This window comes from Carettochelys insculpta, chromosome 3 (genome assembly GCF_033958435.1).
Source record: "Carettochelys insculpta isolate YL-2023 chromosome 3, ASM3395843v1, whole genome shotgun sequence".
Taxonomy (NCBI): Eukaryota; Metazoa; Chordata; order Testudines; family Carettochelyidae; genus Carettochelys; species Carettochelys insculpta.
The window spans coordinates 80,421,968-80,441,318 of record NC_134139.1 but is presented as its reverse complement, the minus strand read 5'-3'; the positions used below and the strand labels follow the sequence as shown (position 1 = coordinate 80,441,318).

At 42.9% G+C, this 19,351-nt stretch overlaps 1 protein-coding gene across 3 annotated transcripts in view; it reads left to right on the top strand.

Annotated features, from left to right (window-relative positions):
• The window catches only part of ERMARD (ER membrane associated RNA degradation), a 103,254-nt gene that overhangs the window by 63,271 nt on the left and 20,632 nt on the right, over positions 1-19,351 (top strand). Inside the window, exon 17 of one of the 3 annotated variants that reach the window (XM_074990224.1) lies at positions 1,298-1,734. The exons of the other annotated variants lie outside the window; for them this stretch is intronic. Coding sequence (XP_074846325.1) covers positions 1,298-1,547 — 250 coding nt within the window. The 3' untranslated portion in view covers positions 1,548-1,734. Of the gene's footprint in view, positions 1-1,297; positions 1,735-19,351 lie in introns of those variants that run through there. 3 annotated transcript variants of the gene reach the window in all.

The window sequence follows — 19,351 nt, the reverse complement described above, 5'->3', positions numbered from 1 at the left end:
AGGTGCCAGACTGTGGGGAAGGAAGGGTTACACAACAGAACCAGCCAGCACAAGTAACTCCATTCCAGCACCCTCAGAGGAAGGTGGAACTTGACTGCATAGCAGGCCCTGAGGACAGTGGCATACAAGGCGGGGGAGGAAGCAGAGCATGAGCTGGACTGGGGAGTGGTAAGCCATGAGTGGGAGCTACTTCCAGCTACTCTGTGGCTCCTTCCATCCCACCCTTCCTAGGGAAGCATGTAGGAGGCCTGCAATGTCTTTTCTAGCCACCAGGTCGCCGTTGGTTCCACAGAGTAATTCTGTGCTACTCTGCCACCTGGGAGTGGAATTCCTGTTCAGACCCACCTGCTCCGGCCAGGCAGGGAGCCCTGGGTTTGCGGAATGATAATCCATTAATTATGTGTGTTACTATGCTGAGAGAACATCTGTGCTTTACGAATTAGAGCTACAGCTACTAGTTAGCGGGCCCTCATCCCCTTAAAGACCACAGTTCACATGCTGAATCCATGTCGACTCAAAACCAGGACTCCAACTCATTATCAGGTGGGTCAGCAGTGATTTTTAAGACTTAATTGCCTTGCATGGAATTTGTTAATTAAGTCTACGCTAATGAGAATTAATAATCACACAGACAACATTAGCTGAGAGTAAGCGGGGTTCAGAAGGTCTATGTTCTTGCAGTGCTACTCTCTTGGGCACTCTTTCACATCCCTGGACCACGTCTTGGTTCCCCTGCTCCGTGAAATTAACAGGATCATTCTTCCATCATGCCTCTGTGCTGCGGAGCTGCATTACTGTGAGTCGGTCACTGCTGGGGTCTTACCCCTGGTCCTGCAAGGACTTAGACCCATGTTTAACCTTACTCGCTCAGAAACGGGGCACCTGAGATGCTTAAAATGAAGCACATGTTTAAACTTTTTTCTGCATCAGGGCCAGCGTGCTCAGTGCTTTGCAGGTTCGAATTCTAGATGAAGAATGATGTACAGCGGCGGCGTCAACATTACAAACAATAGCACATTTCCTGTGGCAGTGGCCAGCCATTTATTACATGGGCTAACCTCTGACAGCATACTGTACAGGAGAATAAAAGACCCGCACACCAAATCCCTGCAGAGGATGACGGCTTATGAGGTGCTTCTAAAATCTGATTCCATAATAATATTCCAGGGCTGTGTAATCTGATGTCAGCTGTGTTTGTAACTGCCATATCAGATAACTGCATATATTTATTATTTACTAGCACATGGTTTATTGATGCTCATTACAATCTGTTAATTGAGGTGTCTTCTCTTAACAGCAGCAATCGAGTGGGCAGGCAGAGAGCACGACGACGCAGCCTCTTTGCCAGTGGATTTATTTTTTTTGTTGGCTTTTGTACAATGATGTATACAATCAGCAACACCAGCACCATGAGAGCGAAGCTTCCTCCCGCATGTTTTACTTGGCATAACTCTTTGTGTGGTGCAAAGAACCAAAAGCTGGCAGTCGGGGATGGCAGTGGAGAAGGAAGTGAGGGAAGTGGTGTTAGCTGTACCTGTGGAAAGTAGTGACCCGGGCTATGCCAGATTTTTCACTTGGTGACTTCTAGAATCGGCTTAATTTCAAGGGAACAGCCACTGCAGTGGACCTACACCAAGGCACAACAGCTCTCTAAAAATACAAGACTTTTTCAATCAGCTCTGCATTTCTTGGTTTGTTTTAGCAGACACCTTCGGCCTGACCCGTCATCCTCTACTCCAGAATGTTCTATCTTCCACATCTGACTGTGATAAAGTTAGGACCAGTGGTGTTCCTTATTCTTCTCCCACATCTTCAAATGAGTGTACAGAGTCAGACTGAGGGCATGTCTACACTAGACCTGAAAGCTGATCCTAGACATGCAATTGCAGCTACGACAATTGTGTAGCTGGAACCAACTTATCTAGGATCGATTTTTCTGGTTGTCCTCATTGAGGGAGGTCAGTGGGAGAAACTATCCCATTGACCTCCCTTTCTCTTCCCAAAAGGAGGAGTACAGGGGTTGACTGTAGAGCCTGATAGTTCAATTTCGTTCATCCCTAGTAGGCACATGAAATCAAACCCCAGAAAATGGACCTTGACTGGGTTGTTATCCCAGTATGTGTAGATGTACCCTCACTGATCAAACCATGTCTGTGAGTGGGGAGAAGGGTGAGGCAAAGGTGGCTTTAGACCTTCACCAGTTCAGCAACCACTTTGTTTCTTAGTGCAGATTTGAGCATGTTGTTCTGAACTCTGTTGGCCACCAAGTGGCCGTGGGGCTATTCTGGGAACCGAAGAGTGACTGAAGTGCAGGGACAACCTGGCCAGGGCCCCTTTCTACTGGATGCCAATTCTATGGAAGGGGAGGAGCTAGTGGTGACCCAAGCAGCTGAAAGCTTACTTCAGTCATCTCTCAGCACCACCTGGACCTCAGTGCCAGCCTCCCCGCAGCTCTCAGAGCCATGCAGAAGAGCGCTCCAGTGCTCTGGCAACAATTCAAAGGGCCCTAGGGCCCGAGCCACTGCTGCTGCTACAGTAGTGATTCTTTTCTGGATTAGAAGAACAAACTAATTTTTTGAAAAAAAGCTGTAGAGCTGGTCTGTTTCCTGTAAATATCTACATTTCAAACTCTTGTTTCTGCACGCTGCTGCTTCCGCATTTTCACAAATACAATATCTGTTTGATATTTATCATCTAGCTCCTCTCTATAAATGTAGTTGGAAAGATAATATCCATTGTTCCAGGAAAAGTTTAATTCTTCCTCTCAATCCTGAGTTGTGCAATTATGATGTCAAACTAACACATCAATATCTTGACTGCCCATAATGCACATATACATGTGTGTTTGACTTTGTGGCCTGATTCTCATTCAGGTGTAAATCAGAAATAACTCTGCTCCAGCAATGAATTAAACCACTGTAAGTCAGAAGAGAACCAGCTCCTTGTGTATGTGTAGCAGATTGTGGTCTCTGATAGATCCATGCCAGAAAAGTGCCTCAAACCGACACCAACATTGATACTGTCATCAGTATCAGAGAGGTAGCCGAGTTAGTCTGTATCTTCAAAAACAACAAGTCCTGTGGCACCTTATAGACTAACAGATATTTTGGAGCTTAAGCTTTTGTGGGCAAAGACCTGCTTTGTCCGATGTGAGGTGTCTGCTGAAGCGGGTCTTTGCCCACTAAAACTTATGCTCCAAAATATCTGTAAGTCTATAAGATGCCACAAGACTTCTTGTTTTTGATGGATACTGTAAAAGTCCTTATCTTTGTTTGTCCTCATTTATGACTTGTAAATGTGACATTTCCCGTGTTGTAATTGCTTGAATACATTACTCTGACCTCCAGAGTTCAAGCTGCCCAAGTCAGGCCCCAAAAAATCACGAGATTGGCTTAAATTTAAAAGGAAAAGTCTAAGAACAAGGAAAGAAATAAATTTGTCTTCTGCCTTTTGATTTTATAGGGTGGGCTCATGTTATACAGCTTTTCTCCACAACAAGAAGGATTAGAAACTTGCTTCAAAAATAAAGTATCAGAGAGGTAGCAGATTTAGTCTGTATCTTCAAAAACAGCAAGAAGCCCTGTGGCACCTTACAGACTAATAGATATTTTGGAGCGTGAGCTTTTGTGCCCACGAAAGCTCATGCTCCAAAATATCTGTTAGTCTATAAGATGCTACAGGACTTAAAAAATAAAGCTGAGTCCCCTACCCTAAATCACATGCCTCTAGTGACAATAAGACCCCCCCCCATGATAAAATCACAAGAGTTCTGTGATTATTATTCTTTGTCTTAAGACTCTCACAGGCCATCTAGGCACTGCTTTGGCCCAGACCTGGAGACACTTATTATGGAGATTAGTGGTTACTCCAGGAACTTTCCACAGGGACTGATTTGTAAAGTTAGTGGAGTGCCTGACTTCCTTTGAACATCTGGCTCCTAGTACATAGCAAGCACGACTGCTTGGGCTCTTACTGTTTGCAGGATCGGGCCCTTCTATTGTATTTACAAGTCTCTTGTCGTTCGATTTGCGCTGCGTGCAGAGTCCCCAGGCACACGTGGATAGCTGAGCTCAGTTCGAGTGCCCTGACTCTTTGTGAGAGATGGTGTGACAGATGCAAAGCAGGGGACCCAAAGTGGAGGCTCTGATTATTTTGGCCTTGGGCTCTTTACAGGCAGTGGCCTTCTTGAGAGTCACCCGGCATTTGGCCAGCTCCCTGATGGCTTTGCACATTCCTTTTCTTTCTCTGAATGAATGCTCTAATCTGGCTGGAGGGCATAGCAAGTCCCAATAGCCAGTTTACTGCACCTGCTCATCAAGGATTGGGAACACCTGCCATGGTTGGAGCTTAGCCTTTAAGTGCTGCTATTTGAAGACAAATCTCGTCCTTTGTCTCTGCTCCTGCCTCTTTTCCATTTTTAAAAAAATAAAAACAGCACTGGGTATTTTCAGGACAAGGTTTGTTTTCCTCTCATTTTCTGAAGCAACTGCTCTTGCCTTACATGTTAGAAGGGCTGAGGAGAGAGATTATTCAAATAAACCCACCATGTAGGAGAGAGAGGAACGAAAGCATTTTTCTTTGGCCTGCAGTCATTTTAAGACCTATGCTGGTTTTAAAATATCAGAGCGTTCGGCAGCCACGCTCGTGAGCACAGCAGTAGCCGTACTGTAAACTGTAGAGTTTGGGCCAGTGCTGTAAAATTAAGGTTACTGTATGAAAAAGAGGACATCCCTGAGAGAGAGTACCTGTATCAATATCTATCAACTCACGTTGTATTAATGTCTTATAATCTAGTACATTAAGACAATATGAGTTGGTAGATACTGATACAGATACACTCCTTCTTGGGGTGTCCTCTTTTTTGAAAGGTTAAATATGGTAACCCTAATAAAATAAAGTGCAGCTTGGAAGAAAAGTAGGTGTGCTTTTTTGGACTTTCTTTTGTGCTTCTTTTGCACTTTTTTCTGGTCTAATATACAGTTTCCTCCATGCATATGCCCTTTTAATTGTTCCAGATCATTTTCATTGGGGCAACAACCAATAATGCAAGCAAGTCTGAGCAGAAATCACTTTTTCAGGCTAAGACAAGCTTAAAGCTGTCTCGTTCTCCACCGTTCCTTCTTTTTATACAGGGATATGTGCATGTGAATATCATGCTACCGAAAGCTTGAGACCTGACAGCTTCAGACAATCAAGCACTCTGTTTATCCACACGACAGCCCTGTGCCAGTGTCCCGGTGTGGCCCCATCATTGTGCCTCAATCCCACACTGAGCGTGCACCTCTTTGGGTAAGCAGGTAGCTTAGGCCTGTGCCCTACAAAAGGCTGTGCACATGTTTTACGTCAAAGATGTGGCTAGTCTGATTGTAGTAAACTTTTAATGGGGTCCACTCACATCTGTGAAGTTAAGTGCACGTGTAAGTCTTTGTGGGGTTGGAGTCCTACTGACTTTCCCAAGGCCACATAGTTAAATAATAACAGAACCTCAGTCACCTCACTGCCACTCCGGGTCTGGGGCATGGCCAAATGTGCGGAGTAATGTGGAGAGCTGAGTGACAGTAATGTTGAATGAGAAATGGTGATCAGACAAGGCTTGTTCCTAGTACACGCCATTGGAAGCTTTTTTGTGCCTATACTGTATGAAATGACTGCTGGGCAAATTCAGAACCTACAAAAGGCTGTGATTTTCCACACCCTCTGGGTGGGTATGAGGAATTCAGTGCTGCAGGGCCATCTAGAAATAGAATCAAGTGCTTTGCCTGGAATTAAAAACACAAATGGGGCTAGGCAGTTTTATGATACTGGTATTTCTACATGATAAGATAAAGTAATCACATCTGCTTCTGGGCACGAACTGATTGCCACAGGGGTTTGGAAGGTGTTTCTCCTCTAGGTAGCTTAGATACAGTGATATGTGCAGCATAAATGCCTATAGGCACACACGAAAATAGTGTGTTGTAGATTGCTGGGGACAGTCAACCTGATCCTGTCACCACTGAAGTCCACATCCACAAAGGAACTAAGTGATTGCAGTGATGAGTGATCCACAACTAGGACCCTTCTACTTGGACTCAGGCAGCTGGGGGTGTTCCCTGTTGGAAGGAGTTAGGTGCCTGCTTAATTCTGCATAGCATTTATAGAGGTGGGGGTGAACTTATAGCACTCAGCTTAGTGGGTAGCTTTCAGAAGCTCCTGGTTCAATTCCCTTCTCTGCCTGAAGAGGCAAAAGGTGAATGGGGGTCATCTACCCCTCAGAGGAATGAGCTGACAACTGACTCTTCTGCTGGAGGTGTTTTAGGTGGGGTAAATAATCATCTAACCGCACAGGGAGTCTGCAGTCTATTGGTGGAGAAACTGGAGAAGGTCCATTGACCAAAAATGATTAATGGTCTAGAAAAGATAACCTATGAGGGAAGACTGAAAGAAGTGGGTTTGTTTAGGTTGGAAGAGAGAGGACGTAATAATAGCTTTCAAGTACTTAAAAGAGTGTTATGAGAAGGAGAGAGAAATGTTATTCTCCTGGGCCTCTGAGGATAGAACAAGAAGCAATGAGCTTAACTTGCAGCAAGGGGAGGAGATTTAGGATGGACATTAGGAAAAACGTCCTAACTGTCAGGGTGGTTAAATACTGAAAAAAAAAATTGCCTAGGGAGACTGTGGAATCTTTATTGTGGGAAATATTTAAGAGCAGGTTCAACAAAAACCTGTCATGGATGATACAGATGGTGATTGGTCTTGCCGTAAGTGAAGGAGACTGGACTTGATGACATTTTGAGGTCCCTTCCAGTTCCGGTATTCTATGATTCTGTGCATTTAAAATAAATGCATGATAGGGAATAAAATTCAGCTAAAATATTTCAAACAAGTGTGTCTTGGTTTGCCTAAAAGCACCTCATCAGTTTTCACTGGGCATGAACTATGCCATTAATAATAAGGCACTCAGGGCCAGTTTGCATGGCATGATTCTGATTTCAGAGTAGAATTTAGAAGTTGTTCGGGTGTAACTTAGAACTACTCCATGTTTACAGCACTGTAACTGAAATTAGAATTTGGCTCATTTTCAGTTTTTTTATCATAACAAGAGATTAGGAGAAAAAGATGCCATTAGTGTAATGTTCCACAGAGAGTTAATGACTATAATGCGGTGGGCAGAAGCAAAGCCATTGCAGGTGTGTTTCTTAATTAGGTGCTAATTGGCAGGTGTGCACAAATAGGAGACACTGAAAGCTTGGAAGAGATTTGTAGAGGAGAGGTTATGGGAACAGGAAGATAGATGCTGTGGCCAGAATTTTTAAAAAAATGCATTAGGATTTTTGGTGTCATTATCTTTGTTAGAATGAAGCAGCAAAAGACAAGATAGGGCCACAATGAGTAAGCAGAGAGGCTTGCATCCTGAAAAAGAATATAGACCAATGTAGTTTCTAAAGAGAGGTAAAGGGGATCAAGGAAGTGGCTGGCTCCTTAGGAATGATAGTTATCAGGGCAAGGCAGAATGGTTTGCGCTGAATGAGAAAGCAGACACAGGGCTGTATCAGAAGAAGGATAAGAAAGAAGAAAGCAAGTCTCAACAAATGGGAATAAACCTAGGTAGATGGGGCATGAAAATAACAGCAAGCCAGAGCAGCTAGTAAACTGTCACCTTTAGTCAGCTGTGTATGGAGTGTCGCTTAGGGAAACAAGCCGATTGCCCTTCTTTCTCAGGGTGATTATAACCTTGTGCTGAGTAGTTCCACAGGGTATGAAATGCAAGTTAATTTAGTGACTCCATGAGAGTGATCACAACAAAGATATGGAATAGAAGCAAGTTCTTTGGTCTTTGTAGCACTACCAGGGAGGTAGGTGATTCCACAGTCAGTAGGAAAGTAAGGCCCTTGCCTGAGAAAGTTTACTACTGCCTTTTGAGTCTTTAGTGCATTATATAAAAGGAGGACTGGACATGTAGATTTTTGGCAGTCCTGAGTGATTGCTTTTAGCAACCTTGTTTCCATATGATACTCAGATTGTGTAAAACATCGTCACTTACATGGCTACTCCATTTAGTCTTTGAAAGCTAGTAGGGGCCCCTAACCACCCCCATTTTTAACCCTAAAAATGCCACAGTATTTGCTGTTTATCCTCCTTTCCCATGCTGCCATTTTAAATTTTCTGCTACATTCTTATCATGCACCAGTTTGGGTTCTTCTTGAACATGGGTTTTCAGAAAGCTCACGCTTTTAAGTTTTGTTAGTAGTATTGGCAGGACTCTGCCATTTTTGGGTGGCGATTTCAGTTTTGGTGTTAAAATTTCTCCGTCATAACTGAGATTTTTATTTGGGACTTCTACTGTCTGACTGTCAAGGGCTTATGCTAGGAGGCTGAGGACACAGATAAACAACTGGCCACTGCTTACATTTTGAGCTTTTGAAAGATGTAAGACTCTCTGACAAAGATGCGGGAATCTTTCTTTGATGCATAAGTCTTAGATCTTAGGAGTTTTACAAGCAAGGAACTTGTGAATTCCATTAAAATTTGTACAGTGAGATTCATTCTGATCCCCTGTTATAAGCAGTTTATCATTTTATGTAAAAAAAAAAAAGTTAACATTGAGGGAAAAGGTACAACCAGAAAATTACCTCTGTAAAGTTAGTGTAGTGAAAGCTACTTTTTCATTTTTCACAAGTCAAAACAAGATTTGTCTAAGCACCTCCATTATCACTTCTGCCTGCTGTCTGCAAATAAAACTCTCATTTCTGCTTTCTGACTTCAGCAGCATTAAATATTCTGGAACTAGAGGCTAGCTGGTAATTTTGTGGCTATAAGAACTACCATGCCATAAGATATGCAGCATGTGTAGTTTAATATGTTTCAAGCACTGGCCAATGGTTATTACTTCAGAAGAAACTGTTAAAATATAATGCATCTAGATGCCAATCTATTAAATTGGACATAAGTGTTTGTTTCTTCCTGGCCCTAGCTGGTCATCAGCTTTGTCCTGCAGCATGAAGACTGAGCACAGGGAATGATAGAATTGCTTGGTTAGCTTGTAATTTCTTTAGCTGCGTTTACTCTCCCACACCAATCTGTCTCATGCTACGTGTCCCACCACTGCTTACAAACCCAGCCTTAAATCAAAGTTAGTATAACTTGCCAGCTTCCATACTGGTAAAGGTGTCTTTTAACTAGATCAGTCTGCTGCTGGGTTATACCTCAAAAATTGGATGCAACATGGTAACAGGAAGATTGAACTAAATTGATTTCCCCTCCTCCCCCAGTACAGAGGGAAACCACAACTGCTGGTGGTGTTTGTAGAACACTAGAGCTATGGTGTTACACCAGTGCAACTTCCTCCATCTGTTCCCTTACTTACCTTTTTAAAATCATGCTTATGAAAGAGAGTCCTTTCCAAAGCTGCACAGATTCAATTAAGCTGGTCTAATCAGCTGGACCAGGCTGGAGCCCTAATTGTTTCACTATCTCCTCAGAGGACTTTCCTCAGTTTGTATCACCTTTGTCCTCGCATCAAAATAAAGCTCACTGTGAAGCTCAAGGTGCTCTAGTAAATTAAACTTAAATTGCTGGCTGAGTAGTTCACTAAAAGGGCAAGCTGCCTTAGTGAATACTGTGTATCTTTTTACATTCCCATTTTCATGTTGGCAAGCATGGAACTCGACCTCGCAGCTTTTTTTAATCCAAGAATTAGGAGTGCACTAACAAGCCAGAAGCCAGTAGCAAAAGATTTGAGTAGCTTGTTCGCCAGCTAATATCAATCACAGGGAGATAAAAATCATTAAGGCAATCGCTTCCAATCCAACGGGCTTGCGGTTTATTAGAAAGACATACTGTATGTGCCCAGGAGGAAGGAATTACTCCCTCATGCTATGTGCTTGTGGTGACCTTCCTTTTCTCCAGCTCCCAGGGCATTGAGAATCAGGTTACTATAAATATGGCCTCCTCTATTGTTGCGCAGCCCCCTACCATCTCTGTAATCATTGTGGGAGTTTCTATAGTAACTCTACCCAGGCTGTGGTTTTCAATGATGTTGTGAAGACCAAGACTTTAATAGGGTTTAAAAAAAAAAAAAAAAAAGCTAGATAAATTCATGGTGGTTAGGTCCCTCAAGGGCTATTAGCCAGGATGCATAGGAATCGTGTCCCTAGCCTCTGTTTGTAGGAGGCTGGAAATGGGTGACAGGAGAGGGATCATTTTATTGATTACCTGTTCTGTTCACTCCATCTGGCATTGGTCTCTGTCAGAAGACAGGATACTGGGCTAGGTGGACCTTTGGTCTGACCCAGTATGGCCATTGTTATGTAATATAATGATGGCGTAATACTTCAGGATCAGGGAGGGTACACTGGCTGGAATCCAACATGTGCAGGAGTCCCTGAGACACTGATGTGACAGATAAGGGTAAGACTCCTGTCTGTGTGTGGATTCTGGGGTGTGATTTGAAGTGGGGCTAGATACACACAACTTTATGACCAGCAAAACAATGATTTAGTAGCAGGCCTGGGCAAATGGAGGGTAAGAGAAGTTTGCACAGCTTTGAAACTCATCTTTGGCGTATGTGTCCAAACTAAACCCAAACCATTTGAAGGGGGAAGAGAGGAACATCTGCTGGTTAAAATACAGGCCTGGGAGCTGGGAGACCTGGAGTCTGTCCTCTCAGAGCTGCCCGCTCTCTGCAGGGATTTGCCAAGGAATAAAAATCTGCCCCTTCCTGCCACCAGAGGATCTGTCTCTTCTCTCTCTGGGCCCCTGCATGGCCAGAGGAATTTGCTCTCTCCCTGTGGAGTTGGAGGACCTGGCTCTCCCATTGTCCCCCTTCCCCCACTAACCCAAATCCCTGTGGCCTGGGACAATGGAGCTGTCATCTCCTGTCCTGGTCCTAGGCCGTAGGAGCTTGCTCTCCGCACCCCAGAGGAGTTCTGTGTCCCTCCTGATCATGGGGGATCCTAGCCCCTGTTTGCCTCCCTCTTGCACATACCCTGAGGGACCAAGAGCAAGTGATGCTCATCTCTTTGTTCTTCAGCATCCTCCTTAGCTAAACAATGATAAGACCTCCTTAGCTCACAGGAGTACTAGGAAGACAACTTGTGTGACTATATAAAGTGTTTTAAGGTAGAGCACTATCTGAGCATACAGAGGTATTGTCAGTGTTTTTGGAGCTGTTCTGACAGTCCCCCCTCGCCCCTAAATTTTCCTCCCTTTCCTACTCAAATTTTGCAATGCATCTGAGAATTCCCCCTGCCCAGCCCCCAGCTGCAGCTCCCCTGCTCTCATCCAGAGGCCTTCCTCATCTGGTGAGCTGACATCTTCCACTGCCGAACTTCTCTAAGTACCCAGTCCTGCCTATGGCTTACAGCTTGAACTCAGGCTGTGTTTCACTGATGAAATATCTCTGCCCACGCATACTTTGCATCCCCTGGAAAAGCACAATGGGATGGAACAAGCCAATAGCCTGTGGAAAGTGACTGACAGAAAAAGCAATGGAGCTCATAGGCAAGCTGGATTAAAACATAGGTCAGGCAGTTTAACTGAGGCAAAGGAAATGGATTGGGCTGAATTCACTGTCTTTGGAGCACGGTTGTGAGTAGAAGCAGCTAATGTGTCAGAGGGGGATTGTGAACGCAGAAAATTCTGTGGTGTTGGATCTTGGGTCAGATAAAGGAAGGCGATGAATATTAGGAGAGGAGTTTGTATACTTAACGCCTGTCAGTATGGTTTAAGATATGAAAAGTCTTATTAAACAAACCCAAATTAATTTCTGATGAGGTTGCAATTATGGCAAATAAAAGGCAACTGATTGTAATGGACAGTAAAAGCCATGTTACTGTCAGCTGCCCCGCTGGGGCTGGTGGGAGTGGGGCTGGCTGCCCAGACAATGGCCCCAGCTCAAACAACTGGCACATTTTATTATCCTGCAACCCCCCCGTTCCCCCGGGATACCAAATAATAAAGTTTATACTGTACTTAGATTCTGCAAGGTGTTTGATTTAGTACTGCACAATATTCTGTTTTTAAAAACTGGGATCATGCAGTATCGGTTAAGCATACAAAATGGATTTAGAGCCTGCTAACTGACACATTTCAAACAATAGTTATCAATGTCAAATTCTCTTACCGGGGGTGTATTACACAGTGAACTAACAGCTCAACAAGAAATGCCAGTGTAATGCTGTGGCAAAAATGCTTTGCTCACCCATCCTGATCAGGCAGTTGAACTTCCCCTATTGGCCAGGCAAGGTTAGTCTCATCTGGATTCTGGCTGACGCACATCATGGTCAAGCAGAGAATTCTTAGCTGCTCTGATCTTAGCCTGTGTCTTGGAGGTGACTGCTTCTTTTTCTTCTCCTTGTTCCTTCCTCCTTCGGATTCTCTGGTTCTTAAGTTCCTGCGGGCCTCCTTCTTGGACCCTAGTTTATATTATGAAACTTGATTCCTGCTCAGCTCCATCTTAGCTGATTATTTTACTGAAATTTTATGAACCAGTCCTAATGTATTGTAAAGTAATTCCCTAACCAATTATATCCCACTGCCATAATTGATTTACACCTAGGAAAATTAATTATACAGTAGACAGAAACAAAATTAAATAACCAGGCAGAGATCATACAGGCAAACAATGGGGATCTGGGGACCATAATAATAGAAGAAGAAAATGAGTATTTTACAACCCCAACTACTATTGATAGGTACAGGTTTAACCTGTCTAATCTGGAACTCTCTTCTCTGGCAACATCCGTAATCCAGCATGATTTTAGTTAGCCAGAGGACTACTTATCATGGGTGTGGCCAAGTTTCCTGAGGTCCTGTAAAGTTTGTTTCCAGTCACCAGTCTTGTATCTCAGTGTCGTGAGCTGTTATTTATCTGCAATTTACCACAAATGTCTTCTAAAAACCCACTAAGAAGTGAGAAGGTTGGTAACATTCTGGACCATATTGACCTCCCACGAACCAGCAAATTCAATTGTTCGGCATTGGTCAGATCCCAGGCGTGCCTGATGAGAGAGGTTCGACCTCTAGTTCCTTGCCAGACAGAGCGCTATCAGACCAATTTTTCTTTAGCCCTCTTCAGATCTGTTTCTTTCTCTAGTGACAGTGGCTGCCATTAGCATAGGGTCTCCTTCTTACCAGCCTGATATCGCGTTATTTTAATGTAATGTAGACGGACTATGAAGAGATGATGTGACTTCCTGCTTCTCTGCTAATAGCTGCTGTTCTTTCAGTCAGACTACAGAAAAAGGCCTTAGGCTTTAGCCCTCCCAATATGGTTGCAGAAAAAAAAGCCTTATCCTTAGGAGCACAACATTTAAACGCTGAAGATAAATTAGTCATTGGAACAACTTATCAAGGGCTGTGGTAGATTTTCCATCCCTGGCAATTTTAAAAATGAAGGCTATGTGTTCTTCTAAAACATATGCTCCAGTTCAGTCGCTCTCAACCTTTCCAGACTACTCTATCCCCTTTCAGGAGTCTGATTTGTCCTGCATAACCTCATGTTTCATTTCACTTCAAAGCTATTTGCTCACAAAGTCGATTGGAAGAATACAGAAAGGACCCAGCACACTATTACTGAAAAATCGCTTGCTTCTCATTTTTCACAATCACAAAATCAATCAATCTGAATATAAACTTTGTACATACATTTCACTGTATAGTATACAGAGCAGTATAAACGAGTCCTTGTCTGAAATTTTAGTTTGTACTGACTTTACTATGCTTTTTATGGAGCTTGATGTAAATATCTAGATGAGTTGCTGTACTGTCTGGAAGACCTTGGTGTACCTGAGCAGTATGCATACACCTTGCTGAGAACCACTGCTCTAGTTCAAATTGAAATGAATTCAGAGACGTTTCATGGCTTGTGTTATGTAGGAGGTCAGATGACATGATTAGGGTGGTCTCTTCTGGCCTTGGAATCTATGAATCTATAGAGAAGAACATCTCAGATGCTACTCCAGGTGGGTGCATGCACACAGAAAATACAAAATCAAGATAGAGGGGCCATATGAAATGATCAATAGAGGAAAGGATTAAGAGAAAAGGCTCAGATTTGTAAGTGGAAATTGTCCATAAGGATCAAATGTTTTGTGGTTTGAAAACAGGCGTTGTATATTTAGACTTCAAAAAGCTTTTCATGATGTCTCCTTTGCCAGCTTACTGGAGCCCTGTGTGGTAGATACAAAATTTGTATCTACAATTACAAAAATGACCCCTGGATAACCCACATCTGCAGATGCAGATACCTGCAAATTTGCAGGATTCTAGATATCAAAATTGTATCTGCATCAACATACATTTCTGCAAAAATGAGCCTCATATTTCCACCGTCACATCTGCAGATACCTGTGGATATAAAGCAGACATCTGCAGCTTTGCAAGGCTCTTAGTATAACATTGCACATGATGCCCATATAATAAAATGGATTTATTTACATATTCGATACCTTGAAATTAATAGCATTCATTTCACTGAGACACAATGCCATAATCTAGCAAGGTCAAAGTTGAATTAAAGACTACTCTACACATTGAGGTAGGGCTAGAAACCCCAAGGGTTATTTGTGGTGTATTTTACATAAGTGAGTTTTATTTTGAATACTTACATTGTCATAATGCTAAAGTCCTTTATGCTCAAAGCTATGTCTACACTAGAGAGTTTTGTTGACAAAACACCAGTTTTTTTGGCTTTTTTGTCAACAGCTTCTGCCTCTCCTCAATGAGGAGAATGCCTTTCTCAACAGAATCTGTTGACAAAAAAAGCCATGTGGATGCTCCGGGGGGCCCTCTGTCGACACACAGAGTTTCAAGGTCACCAGGCAGTCCTGTCTCCCCTGCTTCTGGTTGGCTGTTCTGTTGAGAGAGTGGCAGGGCAGTCAGGCTGCTCTCTGTCGACAGAGCAGATTGCCTTTTTTGATCTGTCAGCAGAAGTTTTGTCTGAAGATATAGTCCCACAATAACTTCTGTCGACAGATCGCTGTAGTGTAGACATAGCCAGAGTGGAAAATTTAAAATCCTGAGATTCTATTTGGAGGCTGCTTGAAAATGCTGTAAGGCGGGTGTTACCATGCTCAAGCAGTGCATGTGTTCCCCTGTAGGAAAGGAGAAGCTTGAGGAAGCCACATATGAAATGCTCCCAACTTCAGTTTAAACTGTTTTTAATGTCTGTCTAATGGGATAATTCAAATTGTGTATCACAAAAGTAATTTGAGAGTTTTTGAAACTCATTTTAGCACTTTTTAATTTTTAACACGATATGTACATTTAAAAGCAAAGCCACCTTTAGGAAATGGTGTGACATTCCGTTTTTAAGACAGTCCATTTAATTATATTTTGCTAATTAAGAGTTTCATTACAGGGGATCTCATGATTTAATTACATAAATAGCCCAAAGATCTGATTGTGAACATAAAATGTGGATTAAAAAGGATGCCTCATCATTTAATTACCTGCTAGGCTGGAACAGATCCATATTGTAGATCAAGAGGGACATAATGTGCAGGCTTCTTTCCCTCTCTCTTTGTTTTGTTTGAAGAGCTTTTTTTTGTTTGTGCTGTGGGAGTGGGTAATAGGGGGCTGGCAGAGCGCTGTGTGTGTGAATTGAGAGAGCTAATTACCTGAGACCATCATTACAACTGTTTTGAGAATATTTTACTTCAAGCTATTCAAATATGTATGTGTTGCTAATGTCTAATACTGATCTATATAATATATCTTATATAGCTAATACTTTCAGTTTTTCCCTTCATACTTTACAAATAAAATTCCCTTCTCTTTCAATGGGAGACTGTTAAATAATACAAAACCCTACGTTTTCTGTGTTACCTGAGGATTAGTTCCCATGGGCTCGAAGAGTAAATGTGGACAGCATATGGCTTTTGCTCACCTTGTGCCCTTCAGCCCTTCAGGATTGCAAGTTGGCAAAAATCCCTGGCTCTGTTTTAAAATGGGTGCTCCCAACTTGGGTGAAGCTTGTCGGGGGGAAGTGATGATTTGCCAGCTGAGATGACTGGAACACCAGATTCAAACACTCGTGAACCCATCTTTATCAACTATTCCTTTTAACCAATTTTCAGCTGCCTTTTACTGGAGGAGTTATCAGAGCTTTGCTGAGCAGGGATGGCTGAACATTAGAATGGGAAAAATATTCTTTTGTTTTCCATTATCTCACTTCTTTTGCCATCAGAATTTTCCCCCTTCCTCTGTGTTCTTGACAAGTTATTGCCTCGTAAAACTCAAAAATCTGACCTTTGTACTTAGTGAAAACAAATTACTGCACGTTTTCTCAGTAAACTCCAGTCCTGTCCAGGCTTAGCACAATTTCAATCACCTGTCAGATTTTACAGCATCAGATCTGACGTTAGCTCTGAGGGCACAGCTGTGTGTACTTGAGTGAGCCTGCAGGAAAAATACAGGACATGCTTATTCAAACTTTTGGGAGGCTTTTCAATGAACATCCAAATCAGATGAGGCTTCTTTCTTCCTGCCTGGCACAAAATAGATTAATCTGATACAATTATAATAGAACACAGTAACTCTAAGAAAAAAGGATCTGGCCAATGTACTGGCGGGTCCTACACATTCCTCCTTAAGTCACTAGGTCTGCAGGATCTGGAAACAGAGAGTAGGTAAACAATTGCACTTTATCTGAGCTAGGGGCAAAACCATTGGGTTCCAGGGAAAAGTGAGCTGAACTGTGGTTGTTGGATCCAGGAGAAAAGGCAGTGAATTAAAAAGACAAACATTCTCTTGCATTTGTTATCAGATTTCCAGAACTGTTACACTGTCATTTATGAGCTCAGAATTACATTGAACAATTGTGGTGCAAACCTCTGTTCGTTCCCACTAGCTGAGGCTCAGGCGAAGTTTGCTTGAAAGAGCGACTCTACAAACAGCATTGGGTGTTGCATGTGCATTGTCCGTCTCTCAAAGATTCCCCTCAACTGTATTCAGTTCGCAGACAGAAGGGTATTTCCAATTGCCAGCCCTGCAAACTCGACTGGGGATCAGAAAACCAAATTTGGAGGTCTCTGTTTCACACCTCCTTGTCGGACGTAAAGATTTGGCAACTAGAATTTGATGCATGAGTCAGGACAGAATCCATTTCATTTTCCCATTACTGTGCTGATGCTACAGAGCCAGAAGGCAAAACTTTGGAGTCATTAAAGTTAACAGATCGGAAGAGGGGCGAAGCCTCAGTGGCCAAATCACCTCACATGACATCATAAAGTCCAGCTGGCAACAGCTGGGTTGACCCTATGAGAGTCTCATGTCAAGTTTGCTTTTTTCCCCACTTTGCAGTCTTAAGAGCATCTCCACTCTCTCATAAACTCAGCCAGCTCCCTGGAAAAGAGTGAGGCTAACATAAAGCAAACTGTAAAGCACTGGCAGGGAATGGATCAAAGAGAAGCTAAATGAGAGTAGCCTCATTTTTTCTTCCTTTCTTTCTCACTCCCGGCCTGGGATTGAAATCACAGTGTCTCTACAGCAGGGCTGCTGAGTGGCATTGCTTAATGGGGCAGCTGGTGAAGACAGCCGAGCACATGTTTCCTTTGCAGTTTTCATCTTCATACTTCACAGGACCAGGGACTGATTGATGGAATTTTTTTTTTTTTAAACACAGCTTTCTCAAAGCCTGAAGCCTGCTTCTCTCAGCCACACTGAACATATGCCCACATATTCCCTTGGGCAGTATTTAAATGTGTGCATCCATGTGGCTGTATTTGTTTAGTGTGTGCTCCCACTGATCTAACGGGACCTTTCCCATGACCCATTGCTTCCTTAAGTTTGCCACTTGCTGCTGTCAAGTGAGGGGGGCTTTAACTTGGATGGCTATAGCTGTAAATGAATGGGGTTTTTTTTTTTGTTTTTATTTTCAGTCCTTTAGCTGATGGCTAGCCTAATACAGTTCAGCTGAGAACCTTCCTCAGAGCTGTTAAAAAAACCAAACCCAAACAGACCCCATCTGTTACAACCCTCTGTCAATTTATGTGAATGCAAAATTTGTAAGATTACATTCTGCTTGTTAATAAATCTCCTCGTGACAATACTGGATGTCTATAACACATAAAGCAAAGTGTACATTTTTTGCCATATTGGAGCGGATAATCCTGACATTAAACCTTCCGGGGGGCGGGAGAGGGAGAAGAACTATGGAGGTGCATGGAACACATGAACCACACTTTCTGACAGTGCCAAAATCAGTATTCTATTGAGCTATGCCAGGAGAACCACACAAGCGAGACAAAGTCCTGACAAGAGCTTTTGCTAAAGATGTGTGCAGCAACCAACATCTCTGTAAAATGCTGATATTGCCTCTTCAGAGGGACTCGGTGCAGATTATTTCTCTGTGTCCCATACTGCAGCTTCTTATAGAGCACGAACACATAATATTGTCTTTTCATTTGTTTGCATACAAGTAACCATTTACATTTTTTGAAAGGCCCTAGGTGATGCAGATGAAGGAGAATTTTAGAGGGGTGAAATTTCTGGACACAGGAAGGGTGGATGACACAGTATAATCAATTAAGTTAAAAACTTTGTAAGACTTCCAATTCAGGTTGTGAAGGTAGACAGTGTAACTTGCACAAAGTACACAAGAACCATTAAAAAAGCCTTTGTGGTATTATGATGTCAAGAGGCCTCTGCTAGGAGAGAGCCCCTGTCCTGACCAGTTTAAATTAAGTAATTTAGACAAACCTTGAGCCAGAGGAGAAATAGAGGCCTGGAGGGGTGAAATGTCTTGTCCAAGATCACACTGTGGAACAGTGGTCAAGCTGGGATGTAAATTCAAGTCAGCTGGCTTCATGTCCAGCACTATATGCACTCACTAGAATATACTGTCTTCCCACTTTATACAGGTCCCAACCCTCTTTCCACTGATGTCAAGGGCAAGCCTTCCATTTTGTTCAATGGGAGGAGGTTCACACATTCCCCATAGGATTCATACATGTAGCCAACTACAAAAGACGCTTGGCAATTCACCCTGAAAATCCAACAACCATCTTAACCCTAACTTTAATTGTTCATTTTAATGTGATCTACTGAGATACAGAGCCAGGTGGGTAGCAAGAATGAGCAAATGATGTATAGGATGTACTGTACTTTTGTTTGGCATTATATACTTTCCAGGGGAGAAGGAAAAGTTACAGAAGTGATGTTGATATTGGTAATCTGATTTTAAAGGCTTTGTACATAAGAACATAAGAATGGCCACTACTGGGTCAGACCAAAGGTCCGTCTAGCCCAGCATCCCATCTGCCAACAGTGGTCAGTGCCAGGTGTCCCAGAGGGGGTAGACCGAAGGCAATGATCAAACAACCTGTCTCCTGCCATCCATATGCAGCTCCTGGCAAACAGAGGCCAGCGA